Raw genomic sequence first — 16,058 nt, forward strand, 5'->3', positions numbered from 1 at the left:
CCGCCCCACCTCCCCCGCCAGGAACGGGCCGCAGCCGCACGCTGGGAAGGAGCTTTTATTGAGAGCAAAGCCGCGTTACATGCTGGAGCGCCGCGGAGCCAACAAGCGCGGTGGGCACGGCCCCGCTCCCGGCGCAGGTGAAGGGACACAGTGGTCACCCAAATCCACAGGTACAGCCCGAAAGCGAACCCAGGAATCACGGCACAGCAGCAAGTCTCGGCAGGGCAGAGCTCTTTTTCTGTTACAGTTTGCTCTCACAACTTCATTGGTTTTGATTTCACTCAGATATCGCATTTTTCTCAAGGACTCGCTGCCCAGAGCATCCAGCCGCCCCTCGGTACCACATCAGCAGCTGCACGAGTTAGGGCAGGGAGGGGATCCGACCAGTGTATTTACTACACTCACGACTTTTCATCTGCACTGTGAATAAACACGGGAGAGAGCCCTGCCCACACCTGGCACCCGGGCTTTGGGAAGCGTGCGGGATGGAGAACAGCGGCATAGCAGAAACCTCACTGGGATGGGACCGGTGTCCCCAGGCTGCAGCACAGAACAGACCACTGTACTTAGGAATGCTCGGATTTTGTCTAAGTGACAGCACAAGCCCATCCTACAAGTGACCCCAGCAATCAGCCATTGACTGTGCCCTCCACATGCAAGTTAAGAAGCAGCCCTGGGCAGCTGTGTCCCAGCAGTGTGACCAGCTGAGCTCCCTGGGCACAGGCAGTGCAACAGCACACAGCAGGTTTAGCTGGCATTTTCACTACTGCTTGCTGAAAAGCCTTCTAAAAATAAAGCAGACTGCAACAAAACAAAACACTAAAAGATTTTCACAAGGCAGTACTATAATCTTTTAAATTTTAAGATAAAGTTAAATTTCATACAAATAAACTTCCAAAAATATTTTGCAAACTCTGGCATATGGCTATGATACATTATGTACAAATAAAATATCAGAATGGTTACATTTTATTGCTTTTTTTTTCTTTATTTGGTTAAGGATTTATACAGTAATGTATAAAAGGGTATGGGAAGTGGCAAGAAGCAAGTGTTGGCTTCTTGTCCTCTCTGAAGCCAAGGTTGGTTGGTTTGGTTTTGTTTTTAAATACGGTGTTTTCAAATGTCACATCAAAAGCATTTTGGTACTGGGTGGCATCTGCATTACCCAAACAGGATAGAAGAGCAACAGTGAAAGAAGCCTAGGAAATGGGTAACAGGGCTCCAATTTGTACATTCCTTTGCTGATTCATACTTCCAAAATACAATTATTGATAAAACATCCAGTCTAAAGTAATATAAAAGTCAACATTTATGAACTGACTTCCTCATAAGCTGATGTTTCAGCGAGGTGGGAAATTTCAACTCACTAATCATGCAAAAACTCTTAACAAGATCAGCGATATTTGTGAGCACAATTACCCAACTTGGCCCTCATCTACCCTGCAAGAGAATCCCCTCTGCAAAAGTAATTTTTCAATGTTCCAGAAGGTGATAAATACACTCTGTGTTTAGATCCACTACTATGATCTAAGTTCCTTTAGTAAGGAAACCTCACTTACAAACCATGTGTCAGTACAGAATGATGATGGGATTGCACATGCCTACACAGCTTTTTACATCCTTCTGCTGGCAAGGAGACAAAAAATAAAGGTACCAAGAAGGGATCACGGTCACAATAGCCAGGAAAGAGCTCCCAAGTGTTCTCTGGGCCTTCCCACCTGCTCACACTCCTGGAGTGTACCAGAGCACCACTGAGATATGAACTGCTCAGGTGCTGCTCAGCAGGCTGCACTGGAGGCTTTTACCTCTTAAGCATCTATTAAAGCTATTAAATATGTTCATTTAAAAAAAATAAATAGACAGGCTCATCTCACAAAATATAATCTGAATGCAACACAGCAAAGCCTAAACAACGCTGAAGTGAAAACTCAAGCACTCAGCAAGTTAATTGCTCCTGTAGGCTCATGATATAAAAACACTTTCAACTCTTCCCTTTAAAAATACATCCTGCTATAGATGGGCAGGACTTACCCCTCCTGCTTTCCTCTGAGGCCAAATTTATTCATGGATATAGTTAGTAAAAATCAGAAATTTAGCTGAATCTCTTAAACCTCCATTCCAGGCTCAGTCTCTCATTATAAACAGATTACTACCAACACAGCCCCTGACACAACTTGTCCTTAAATATGCATAATTTACTCTATCTCAAATATTTACAAGCAGAAGCAGCCCATCTTCACAAGACAGATTTCCCTTCTGCTCTACATAAAGTGCAGCTCTCTAATTTAAGGCAAATTTCAGTGAAATATAAAACCATAGTTTTATTTTAGTATGTACACATTTTAAATTATAAGCAATAACTCCCTTGAAAAGGAAATAACGAGAGGAAAATGTTTCCAAGTTTGGGAATTTTCTTGATTTTAACAAAGTCCCAATATTATGTCCTATTGACATATAAATTTGTAAATTTCTTTTCAATAAATGCAACTGAAAAAGAGGTGGCAATGTGTACAGTAATTTAGCTCCAAAGATCAGTCAAACACTGGGAAAGTGCAGCCATAGATTTTCATGTCTGTAGCTTCCTTTAGCTACAGTAACATCCACCAATATCACATTCCTAAACATACACCCTATAGACCTAATGCTGATCTCAGTTCTTTCAGTGTGTATTTCTCATCTCCATCTGTGTCAAACTCCTTAAAGCTCTCTGATTCTTGGGCTGTGGAGCCAAACAGCTTTTGAAGGTCTTTGTAAGAGAGTTTTCCATCAGCATCTGCAGGTGCTTTTTCAAACAGTTTCTGAAGATCTGCAAAGAGAACAAGGACTGAGAAACAGCTCCTCTAAACCCACAGGAATATCCTATAAGCTGCTTTCCCAGTTTTACAGCATTGTCTCTTAGCACCCAGTGATTACAAACAGCATCTCTGAGTGAGGAGCCTCCTGTGTTGTCACAAGCTGCTGGTAACAGTTTAGGAGAAAAAAGCACGAACATTTCTTGATTAAATTACACTAAATCTGAAGAAAGTAATCCCCATTTTGGGCTACAACTAACAGCCCATTTTACAACCACTAACTGCATACAGATGCAGTTATCCCCCACAAAAGCAAGCTCTGAATGACTGTTGCTATACCAACAGGATGGATGATATAAAGGGAAAAGTGTCTATTCACTTCCTGATGCAAAGAGTTACCCTTTCAGGAGCTGAAGAGACTGAACAGCAAGATCCAGAAACCATTCATCTGACCAGGCAGTGTTCTCTTGGAAAAAAAAATACAGACCAGAAAAAAGCCCCAGAACATACATACTCATAGCTACTTCTGTTTCCTTCAGCATGTTAATTCTGCCCTTGACTTTCCTCCCAGTCTCTGGAGCACTCAGTGTAATACTTTGGTACTCAAAACAATTATAATTCACTAATAATGCACACTCCTGCTTAAAAATCACTTTCTTTTCTTTTACATGCTTTTCTTTCAGTTTTTTTCTTAATTGCTTTAAAAAAAAAAACAACATTATCCTCAAGCTTTTAAAACTGACCTCACACCTCCCAGAATGTTTATACTTATCCTCTCCTAAACATCTACACGAAATACTCAGAAGAAAAGGTCAGCCCAAAATGGACATACCTTCGATGCTGGAAATTCCTGGCAAGGACAGATGGCTCAGCTGCCCATTTCTCTCTGTGTTGTCACCAGCTGACCTTGAAGCCACCCTTGAAAGGTCTGTGGGCTTTGCTGTAGTAGTCTGACTACCTTCAACTGTTACAAAAAAATTTCTATTAGTCTTACTAATTCCACAGAATTACAGCTACCTAAACCAAACAAAAATCCAACAAAAGTGATTTTTTTAAATCACAGCAGCTCCATGGGATAAGAATATTTTAGAATGTAGCAATATTGTAGCTGCAATATTTCAGAATGTAGCAGTGTTGTCCCTTTTTACTTTAATTGAAAGAACAGTCACACAGCTTTAATCTTTCATTCTGTACTAGGAGGTGTTTATTTACTTACTATTTATAAACTCCCATAAAAAGAATTACTTGGGAGTGTTTTCTGCTCCCCACTCTGAGGGTGCTGAAGAAGCTTCATTAAGCAAATTGCATCTGGGTTGCTTTCACCTTATCAATACCAACATTCCCCAACAACAAGGTGTAGGTTTCCAAGCACCTGCTTGGAAAGAACAAGCAGCACAGTTCTATTGTAATGAAGTATTAAAAAATCTGATGTTCAGCCAAGTGCAGAACTGAAGTCAGCAGAGGCAGACACCTTTCCTCTCTGTCACACTTACATTTTGAAAAAGCAAAACCAGATGTTACTGGGTATAAAGTTTTAGTTAATCACTGCCTGCCCTCAAATACCAGCTATTGATCCACGTGAATCCTGCCATACACCTTTTAAATCACCTTCAAACTTTTGGAGTCATACACAGTTTTCTGTTTTAGCAACATCAGTTTCCTACCACTTTAACTAAAAAGCCTTCATCAAAATATTAAGGAACAGTCTAATTATCCACCTTAATTAGTAATTCTTTGAATTACACAGGGAAGCTCCAGGTTTATGGATTACTGTTACAAGATATTCTTACCATTCTTTGATGCCTCAATGGGTCTGTCATTTTCTGACTTGCTTGTGAGAGCACTGATCAGCTGAAGAGTCTCTTTTAGTTTTGATACCTGAGGATCTCTAGTAGTTCCTGCTTCCTGCATATGTGCCAAAAAAAAAAAAATCTTTAAATGCACCTCTACAGTAAATGCAGAAGACCAGAAAAGGTAGTAATTTAAAATATGTCAGCACTTCTGACTGACTTTGAGGCATCCAGGCTGATCGAGTTTAAAATTATAAACAAGATTTTAAAACAATAAATAAATAAATAATCTATAGGAAGATACAATTAATAAATTCACATGGTCTGTAGGAAAACAGCAGAATCAGTACCTCAACCTGAAAAACAGTCAATTATTTTGCATACACTCATTTCAAAAGCATCTGATGTTTACTTTCTGTATTTCCTACAGGAAAGAGCAAGACACTGGAAAGGTGTAACACAAAACAGTCAAGCATACTTGGGAGTGAGCACTTACACATTAACTAAACTGCATCATTGTTTCAAAGGTTTGTCTGCACTAGTGAATGCCTTTGTGCAGGAGCCACTGCATCTCTGCTAAAATAAAACAACCATATTTTTTAATCTGCAGCTCCCTTACTCTATTAATTGGAATATTCCCAAGGACAGGTTGAGTTCACATCAGTACAAGCCCAGAAATGACAGTGCAGCCTGCTCACTCACCCATCTTCTTTCCAGCAGAAGAAACTAAACTCAGCAGCATCACCTCCTATGCCAAGCCCACAGTTTGGCCATTCAGTTGTACTCACTCCCAGCCAGTGATGGAACATAACTGAGAGGGGCTCTCAGCAAGTCCTTGACTCCATTAGTGCCTCTTTGCAGACCTTTGCTCAATTAAGGTCCATTTAAAACATCTTTAGAAAGACAATTACATGCTCTACTAATCCAGTGTAATTTGTATTTCTTTACTTTACCTTCAGTTCTTTTTTTGACTGAGTTTCACTATCTAGTTGATCTTCATTTTCCACATTTAGAGAGGTAGTTGCATTATTCCCCTAGAGAAAAAACAGAGGAGAGTTTACTCATGTGCTTTTTATTTTCTACAACAGAGTTTCTTTCAAATTTGGCAAACATTAAGCAGAGATAAGCCAGGGCAGATAGATTATAGAATAAACATGAAGTCATAAAAATGGGTTATATAATTTACCACAGCAACGTCAGCATGTGCCTTTATTGTTAAACATACAGAACATGTTCTCACAGACTGACCCCAGTGTGGCCAACAGAAAACACTGGAAGAATTTATGAAGGAGAATTTATGAACTTATTTATAAGGTTTTTTTTTATTACTGTTTTTTTTTAGAATTTAACCACTGTTGAACAAATGTAGAGTCTCACTTAGCCCCTCAGTGGGTCTTAACATATCTATGCCAGAGTGATTCCTGAAACATAGCTCAGTTTGTGAATCCTGCCTCATAAAACAACCATCCAATTCTTAAATGTCACAGTATTTTGGACACTTTCCTGTAGATACTGCAGGAAAGAAATTAAATACTGCTTCTGAGACACTCTTAAAGCTGGCTATCTGTTCAGGAACAAACTCCAGCCTTTTTTAAATGAACTCCTAAGTATCTCAAGTTTCACTCTGACATTTTCTTGAGTTAGCTCTGAAGAGCTGTATCTGCAGTGTAAGGGAAGTAGCAGCCTGAGGGGACACCCTGAGCCACCAAACCCTTACCACGATGGTGGATGAGTTCTCTCTTTTGTCCGGGTTTTTCACAACCAGGGGAGAGTTTTCCAACAGCGTAACTTTCCGGCTGAGGTTGCCAATGGCTGAATCCACATTTAGAAGCTTGATGTCATTCAACTTTTGGTACACCACTACAGTATTATTTAGCTGTTCCAAAGCTGCATGCAGTGCCTGGCTTTCCTGAAATATAAACAGAGCCTGAGTCAGTTTACCCAACCTCTGCAGCAACTCCTGCTATTAACAACACGACTGACCCAGTTTAACTGGGCAGGCTTCAGGCTGGCTCTCCTCTGACACCACTGAAAACATCCAACTGGAAGCTTCCAGAAAGTTATTCTAACTTTCTAAAAGTTTGAAACTGAGATTCTTCCCCAGGGCTAACCTCTTTGTTGCTAATATAATCACTTCAGCTGTGCAGTGAACACAGAAAGCCTATTCATCTCATTTTCCAGGTCAAGCTTTGTAAGCACAACAATGATTTTTCCCAAAAAAGCATGTACTGGGCATATTTATATACAGGATTTATTTTTGAGGAAGATATTGACTGTATTAAATGTAAGTAAATGCAGTCATTCTCTTCCAACCTATTCAGCTAAACACCTACACATTAACCTTTTAATTTTTTTTTGGTTGCTGAATTACTGTTTTCCACACCTCATTACAGTGTGACTCAGTACATGCCACTCCCAAGTTTGCTCAGATTAGCAAATACCTGCCATAAAATCCACTCCACTAAAAGCCTTTAACTTATTTTCATTTACTTTAGCAAAGCACACCTATAATTAGTCAGATATTGGTTTCACTCTTTTTACTACTAACCCAGTCAGAACACAAAATACCCCTCTCTCAGACCAGGGCACTTTCCTGTTTGCACATACACAGGAACAAATTAGAGCAAAATTATCTTATTATTAGCTTTAAAGCATGCTATCTGCATTATCTTGATAAAAACCACACTTTTTGCACACTACAGTACTGCAAAACACATGGGTAAGTCACATATCCATGACACTTGTAGCAAAATTCCTTATGCAAGGGAGAAAAATACCTTTTTACAGTATTCTGTCTGATTTCCCTCAGTCCTTGGCACAACAGTGGAGGGAAGTGAAGGCAGCTGTTTTAATTCCTTCTAAGGAAAGAAGCAGAAAATTGTGTTACAAAATCCCTGTGAATAAGTGTTTAATAACTGGCAGACTGTAGCTAAGGATGTTTTGTTACAAGTACAGTCACTCAGTCTGCTGTGCATGCAGTATCTTAACTAGGCTAATAGTTAAACACTTAAGGTCCAAATTTATTTTCATTAAACCCCCCTAATTAACTCTTCCCCATTTAATGAAGTATTATGATACACATTTCACTGCTACCATACATGCTGCCATATCTGCAATGTTTTCAGAGCACCCACTGACTGAATCAAGCTTAATTATGTGTCTAATTCAGATTTTATCTGAGAGAATTCTTGTACTGCAGTTTAGCTGAAAAACTGTAATTATTGGTTCAATAATGCCAAGTGAGAGGTCAGGATAAACACAGTGAGTAGTTTCTGCTGAAGACAGTCAGTCATTTCATCCTAATAGAGATACTTAATCCAACCAACAAACTATATCAATATTCTGACATCCCCAAAATTCAAGCATTTCTTTTAACTTGCTTCATATTAGTGTGAAAGCAGTGTATTTTTCTTACCACGTCATTCTGGAGTATTTCTATGGATTTCTTGTATTCCTCAATAGCTGTCTGTATATTTTCAACATCATGAGCCACACTGGTAAGGGTGCTACCTATGTTGGCTACAGTCTGCAATAAAAAAGATGATAGCTCAGCCTTCCCCAAACTGCACTGTCCCAAAGTACCAATCAGTTAAACACAACATTTTGTTAGTGAAACAAAATCAGGCACATAACTTTGAAGAATTTGGAAGTTTTTATGCACTCAAAACTGCAAACTACACCCAATGCAACCTGTGCCCTGGAGGACCTCAGGACACCTTGAGCACCAGGAACAAAAGCCACTGCCCAAGAGGAATTCCCTCAGTAATCCCTCAGGATTTTAACACCAGCAGGCATTCTTATTTCCAGGAATGGTACCTACAAGGAAAAAGGCTCAAGATAACCAAATACCACATAAGAAAGGCAATCTTGTCATAGGATCACTTAGGCTGGCAATGACCTCTAAGACTGAGTCCAGCTGTTAACTCAGCAATGCCAAGCCTACTACTAATCCATGTCCCTAAGCTCCTATCCATGCCCTTTAAATATCCTCAGGGATGGCAACTGCAGTAGCTCCCTGGGCAGCCAGTGTTTGACAAACTATTCAGTGAAAAAATTTTTCCTGTAATCCAATCTACACCTCTGCCAGCACAGCTTTAGGTTATTTCCTCTTGTCACTTGAGAGAACAGCCTGACCCCCCCACCTGGCTGCAACCTCCTTTCAGGGAGCTGTGGAGAGTGATAAGGTCCCCCCTGAGCCTCCTTTTCTCCAAGCTAAACACCCCCAGCTGCTCCTCCTCAGACCCTTGCCCAGCTCCACTGCCCTCTCTGGACACTCTCCAGCCCCTCAATGCCCTTCCTGAACTGAGGGGCCCAGACCTGGGCACAGGATTTGAGGTGTGGCCTCAGCAATGCCCAGTACAGGACAATCACTGCCCTGGTCCTGCTGGCCACACTCCTCCTGACAGCAACATGCCTTCAGACTTGCTTCTGACCAGGACACAGTGAAAATCCAGCCTGCTTGTAGCAGCAAATAAGGAGCTTAGGAAACAGCTTTGTACTCCTCCCAGAAAAAGAAATCCTGGCAGCCCCATCAGCATCAGCCACACCACACTCATTGCTTTGCATGTCACTCACTATCTTGTTAATTATACATTAATTTTGTAGGGATAGGAAATGAGATGTGGCAACCCATCAAGCCACAAAGACTGGACTAACATTAGGTGTTAGCCCAACATAAATGTTTATTGCTACATAAACAGAACTGCCATGGAATAACCAGGTACATTTCAAGAAGCCATTCTTTTAACCTAAATAAACAGGACAGTTCTTTGGTAAAGAATGCTCAGTAAGGCACACAGTCAGACATTGTATTAACAGAAAACATTTCATTTTCCAATTTAAAGTTTTTTATAAAACTTTTTCCAAGTGTCTCACATGATATTAAGATTAGCAACTTGAAAGAAAGTAATCAGAAAGATCAGCTCCAATGGGACAGCACAATACAAACAAATGCATCTCCAAAAGGGATAAACAAAGCCTTTACATTTTTTAGCTAGGACCATACAATTTATGAAGTCAAATTTTAAAGACAAATATTCCTTGCAACTCAAGTAGCTCCTGCTGTCAGTGCTGTCCCCAAGAGCTCAGGGCAGCTTAACACACAGAACACATTTAGTGATAGGCACATTTACAGAACTTACCTTCTGAAGTTTCTCTACTGTGAGGGGAAGAGAAATCAGGTCAGCAGCAGATTTTATATTGTTTTTGAGATGATTTACTGTTGAGGTTAATAGTGATATCTAAAACCAAAAAGGAGTACTTAGAATTAGGCAACACAATCCTGATCCTGACCTCCCCCAATAATGATGGCTTAATGTGAAACATTAAAACATAAGGCAATACAAAATTATACATGTGCACACAAAACCCACCCCTCCCTCTAGGTTAGAAATCTTGCCTAGGCTACATTAAAAATATTCTGCCTCTTACAAAAGAGCAAGTTTTTATTTAACTATTTTTTAAAACCAAATGAAAGCTACAGAAAACCCTTCCTTTCAGTAAGGTAACCTCTGCCAATTTTACATTCATCCTCCTAGAGAGAGGCTGATGCCCAAGAAAGACTCAAAGAATTGTGCAAGAAGTCTTCATGTACAGGAAACCATCACCCACTTCTGTATTTAGCAATGAAACTTGTCTGGCAAAACCCAGCAAAGGCATGCAACCTCTCCAGCTGAGTGATGGCAAAGCTGCACCCATCATCCAAACCCTCTGCTACACAAGTGGAACAGACTAAAATTCACTTTCTTCTGGTTAAAAAACAAAGTTGTTTTTTAAAAGCTGAGGAAAAGATCCTAATTTTACATTAGGTCAATGCAAACCAGCTGGCATGCAGATTTTCTAGCTCACAGCTGTGAACACCAGCTGAGATTATTCCCAGCAGCACATCCCAACAATTCACAGATAAAAAAAAAACAGCAAGAAAATGTTGATCCCCTGAAGATCTGGCTCAGAGTGTAACCAGACCCTGAAGTAACCTGAGGACCTGCAAGAACCACATGCAAGTATCTTTAACAGCCAGGTGCAGATAAGAGCATTTTAAGTCTCATGAAGAGCCTGAATAACTGTGGCTAAAACAGTGAGATGCTAAAGAAAGCAAATCAAATTTTCAGATGTGCTCCAGTAAGCACTTAACCACCACAAGGGACTGAAGAAAAATCAATTTAAGCAGGAACTTCAGTACTCTAACAAATTAAACCAGAGCAGCTGGGTCAAGAAGAGCTCCCCACCATACACCTCTTGATACCATTCACTGTCAGCAGCTCAACTTTTACCCTGCAGGGCAGAAATTGCAGTAAAAGCCTTGCTGGATGCCTCATTTGAAGTGTGAGTTAATAGAGCAGCTGAGCAAAGAGCTCTCTGCTAAGTGGCTTAGCTCTAACCCCACCAACAGAGCCAAGATTTACACCAGCTCAGAGGCTGAGTGTGTGTTAGCAGTTTTTATAATCACAGAACACCAGGCCTTAGTTTGTAGCAACAGGAGCTTGCTCTGAGGCAGGTAACTCTTCCCCACACTTCCAAAACACTCTCAGAAATTTGAAATGTCAAATCTCTCATTGTAAACATCACAATTATTTGGCAAGAAAATTAAGAATTGCACAGTTCTTGGGTTCTTTTAAATTCTGCCTGAACTCCCCCCACCAGTTATGCAATTTCTCCTCTTGTGATCAGTCTCCAGCCCAGCTGGATGCTCAAGCTGTTTTTTGCTTGTTTATAATGAGGTTTATACTCTATTTGAACTTTAAAAATAAAAGCTATTTATATGGCTACAGAAGTCCTTAGATAAAATTAATTTCCATTAAAAAGAACTGAATGGAATATTTTATTATTTTTCAAAACCAAGGACTGATTCCCTCTCACCTGTTTATTGATCTCTGTGATATTGATCCAAATCTTACTCAGCCCCAGTTCTCCAGTCTCAATTTGTTCTAGCTGCTTTTGGTTCTGCACCAAATCTTCATTCAGTTTAGGAATTTCTTGGAATGATGTCTTTTGATTAGATTCCACTAAAAGAATGAAAATATAATTAAAAGCAAACCAAAACAAAGATCCAGGCAAACAACACTAAAAGGCATAAAATAAGTTACAAACAGCAACATCCACAACAGTGAAAGAAGGCAATAACAGTTTCTATATAGAGGTTTATTGCCAGTCTGGATTCAGTGTTTGCTTAGAATGACAGCTATTTTTTGTTTTAAGAGTACCAATATCTGCAGAGAGAACCCAGAGAGACTGTACTAAATTTAACACTTTGCATAGTCCTGTCATTCTGGCAAACCTCAGTAGGTCTTTATTTAGTGCAGTTATTTTGCATTACCTCCACAGGGGAACATGAAATAGTAATGGGGCTGTGAATAAAGAGTTGCCAACAGTCCCAGGGCAAAGGAGGCAGGTGAAATGAACCTCAGGGTCCTTTTCAAGCCTGCAGAGGGGCTGCTGACAATGAAGTGAATTCCAAGGAGATTAATGTAATTAGTTGCTCTGTGTGACATAAAGACAACTGAAAAAATAATGTACAAGCTTAGGCACTAATGCCTGTTGGTAAACAAATCAGTAAACAAGGTCCTTGGAAATTAAGTCAGTTATTACTGCAATTAATATTACAGGAAGGGGGAAACAAGCAGCTCAAAGCAACTCCAGTGAGCCTCAGAAATGCAGCTCTTCCAGACCTGCAGTGACTAAGCTGTTTAGCTGTGCTGTGAGGCAATCCTAAATCCCTAGGTCTGAGAAACAAACAAGCAAAGGCTTTCAGATGAAGATGACAGAGCTCTCCAAAAGCTGCACGTCCACCCTGTAAGGCAGCACTGGAAAGCTCCACAACAATCAGCCCTTGTTCAGAGCAGACTGCCAAGAGCAGTGGCACCTGTGTGATGTGTAGCTGGCAGATCCCAGAATAAACTTCCAAGTGTGACCCATCCAGTCAAAAGGAGAAGCCCAAACACACAAAACTGGAAAGCTGTGCATATTCAGAAACCCACCTCACTTCTCTTTAAGCAAGTTCTAGAAATACTTTCTAGGTGCAAAGAAATCTTGGATCACCCAAGGTCCAAATGCTTCTGGGTAGGTAAGACCTTGAAAGGTGTATTTTAGCCAAAACAGACTGAGAACTAATTTGTGCATTTGACACAAGCAGCTCACACTAAGTCTCATGTATTTCTAGGTTCTTGTAGACAAATTATTTTCCATTTTGTCACTGTCACTGTGAACAGTGGGACTCCACTTGAAGAGTTTTTTGGAGCACTAGGAAGGTTAAATGCCCCGTGTTCTTAGCATCACTGCTGACAACTGAAGGGAAAACACTACATGACTTCCTCCTGTTCCAAACACACTTGATGCAAAGACATCTTGTTTATAAAAAGCACTCATCCCATGCTTACTTTGTGCAAAGGATGGCAGAACATACCAAATACTGTCACAAACACCTGCTCTTATGGGGAAAAAAGTCTGGATGAAGATTCAGAGAAAGGTTCCTTTCCCAAACTTGCTGTATGACAGATGGAGGTCACCTGCCTTTGTTTCTCTGTTCACCCACACACTTCACCAAGGCAAAATGTTACCTTTGAGAACCAGGTTGTTCTTGCTGCCTGCTTTTTTTGTTGTTGTATTTAAATTCTGTGCCTCATTATGAGACTCCCATCCAGCTCCTAGGCATGGCATTATGATGGCAAGGAAATCTGACACGTTTATCACCAGGCAAAGCATTAAATGCACAGCTTTTCTATCAGAGCTATTAAGAGGAAAACAAGGCCATCTGTAATTGCCAGACAGGGAGAACAGCTGCTGTAACAAAGAGCTCTGTGTCCAACAGGAATGATGAAACTTAGCTACACCAAAGCCAACAAATGCTGTCCTGGTGCTAAACTTTTACCAGCAGCACACCCTTTAAGGGGAGCAGTTCATGAAGAGCAGCAGGTCCTGACCCAGAACACAGAAACAGCCACAAAGCAGCACCTGGAACTGAAGGAATCCTGCAGAATGGGTGGACAGCAAGCCTCTCACACCCAGCCAGCCTGTTCCACCTTGGCAGACAACTCCCACCTCACACTCTGAACAGGAACACCCAAAAACCAACACCAAAGAATTTCTACACACACTTCCTCAATGCCTCCTTTATCACAACCAAGACAACTCCTTTTTAATCTACACAGGATTTCAAACACTACTAACATAAGGCACCAAAACACATCTTGTGCCCAGAAGTGAAGTACAGAGAGCCAAGAGCACACCTTACATGCACATATCACCATTTGTTATACCTCAGCCTACAGAAGTTATTATCTTGAAAATCTTGGCATGGGAATCTTGACACGGACAGAGAAAACCTGAGCTTTACAAGCAAAACACTTTATCTTAACTCCACCCTTCAAAGCATTAAACATATTAGCTCCACACCACACGTAATCTGACGTAAAAGTTGAACAAGAACAGGTCAGTGCAAGCAAAACAAACATTCAGAGGATACAGAGAGAAAATATAGTACTGAAGCAACATTCAAATGGCAGGAATTCCATAGCAAGTATCAGAGGTTTTAAAAGAGCTCAAGACAAGACCAAATTTTTTTTTTTTTTTCAGAATTCCCTAGACTGCTTTGACAGGTCTGATCAGAACTTGTCCTTTGGAAGAGAGCACTCTGAAGATCAAAGTCAGGAATTTTAGAAATGTATCCACAAGCAACTACAGGCCCACACAGTCCAGTGTCCCTGCTCCTCAAAAGAAACAGAGCAGGCAAGAATATCTAGCATTCACCTTAGATTCACTAAGGTTCTCTGTTCTTGGCTCAGAGCACTCCTCAATTCAGATGTTATTTGTCTACTCAGTATTTTCAGACTTTGACTGAGCAAGCAACCAAAGAAAATGTGAAATAGTAGCTACATTCATACTTACTAGTTCGAAACTTCTCCTTTATTGCATCCAAGTCCTCCTTGAGAGCCACCTGCATCCAGACTAAGCCAACACATGCGACCACACAAGCAGCAAGAATGACAAACGCACATAAAGGGTAACAGAACCTGCAGCACCGCAGGTAGTCTCCCCTGCAGAAAACAAAGTAACAGTTTGTCAATATACAGCAGTGCCTAGAAAAGTGTTATTTTAAATGCTACAAAGTAAGGGACAGCATTTTAACCGCACACATTTTGGCTGGCAAGGACTAACAAAGAGCATTTTCAGGAGTAAATAAAGCTATAAAGTCAGGTCAGGGCTGTTAGTGTCTATTCAGTTTATCCTCAATAGGCACATCTAGCATATTTAAAAGCAGCTGTCAGGTTTCCTTTACTAAAATATCCTGCTCTGCCGACATAAACTTATGCCAGGTACATCTGCTTGATAGCTTGAAAAACACGCTCAGAGACAAGGAATTACCATAATGTTACTTCTAGAGCGTTCTAAATTGTGAAAGCCCAGGTTTCCCTGAGACATGCCTACCTTCAGGTATGCACAGAGGCCCATTATTAATGCTGTTACTTAACTGAAAAGCTTATTTACTGGCAAAAGCACAGCACGTCCCCGAGAAAAGCAGCACTGTGCCAGCCCGCAGGCTGAGCACACACACACACGGGAAACTGCGCCCAACATCTCCCCAAGTTCAGTCCACAAGGGCTTGTGCTGCGTGGAGCACAAAACAGAAAAAAAATAATAAAAAGCCAGAGGATGGTCCAGTGGGAGCTGTCCCTAGCCGTGGCTTGAAACTAGATGATCTTTAAGGGCCCTTCCAAGCCAAGCCACTCTGCGACCCGATAATACATCTGTCCCCAGACAGGCGACCTGCGGGGTCGGACACGCTCCGGGTGTCCCTGGCAGTCCCCAGCCCCACGCGCCCCCTCACAGCCCCAGCCGCGAAGCCGAGCGGCCGCAGGCAGCGCAGCCCCGCCGCGGAGCCGGGGCAGGACCCGTCCGAGCAGGGCCCCGCCGGCCCGGGACTCACTTTCCGCAGCGGCCCCGCGCCCCGGCGAACTCGTCGTCCTCGGAGCTGGACTCGGAGTCGGAGGCGGGCGGCTCGGTGCGCAGCAGCCGGTGGCCCGAGCCCTTCTTGGCGGGCTTCTTCCTGCGGCCGTCGGCGGCCAGGCCGATGAGGGCGTTCAGCTCCTTCCGCTTCTTCATCCTCTTGTGGGGCGGCGGCGCGGCCGGCGGCTGGCTCCCGCCCGCCTCCTCCTCCTTCTCCTCGGCCGCCGCCGCCGCCAGCGCGCCCCGGCTCGCCAGCCTGCGGCCCGGCGGCGGCTACAGGCGCTCCGCGGGGCCGCGGCTGTTGCTCCCCCGCCGGCCCCGCGGCGGCTCGCCCGGCCCCGCGGCCGCCGCCCGCCCCGCCCGCGCCATGGCCGCTCGGGCCGCGCCGCGCCCGCCTGCCAGCAAGCCGCGCTCCCACTGGCCGCCGCGGGACCGCCCCGCGCGGGCCGCCGGGCGCGGGCAGGACCGCGGGTTCGAGTCCCACCCCCGGCGGGTGGGACGGGCGGGGAAGGGGGCGGTGAGGGGCGGCGGGGCA

General features: G+C 42.6%; 1 protein-coding gene across 1 annotated transcript; it reads right to left on the reverse strand.

The window, feature by feature from the left end:
- Positions 1–37: 37 nt before the first annotated feature.
- EFCAB14 (EF-hand calcium binding domain 14) lies at positions 38–15,828 on the reverse strand. Its single transcript, XM_064719438.1, has 11 exons — positions 15,504–15,828; positions 14,465–14,613; positions 11,441–11,586; positions 9,724–9,822; positions 7,998–8,108; positions 7,360–7,440; positions 6,300–6,491; positions 5,536–5,616; positions 4,583–4,697; positions 3,625–3,756; positions 38–2,806 (listed from the first exon to the last, which is right to left on the reverse strand). The coding sequence occupies exons 1-11, from the start codon at positions 15,677–15,679 to the stop codon at positions 2,631–2,633; spliced, it is 1,458 nt and encodes a 485-aa protein (XP_064575508.1). The 5' UTR covers positions 15,680–15,828; the 3' UTR covers positions 38–2,630.
- Between the last annotated feature and the right edge of the window lie 230 nt (positions 15,829–16,058).

This window comes from Zonotrichia leucophrys, chromosome 8 (assembly GCF_028769735.1).
Source record: "Zonotrichia leucophrys gambelii isolate GWCS_2022_RI chromosome 8, RI_Zleu_2.0, whole genome shotgun sequence".
NCBI classification, from domain to species: domain Eukaryota; kingdom Metazoa; phylum Chordata; class Aves; order Passeriformes; family Passerellidae; genus Zonotrichia; species Zonotrichia leucophrys.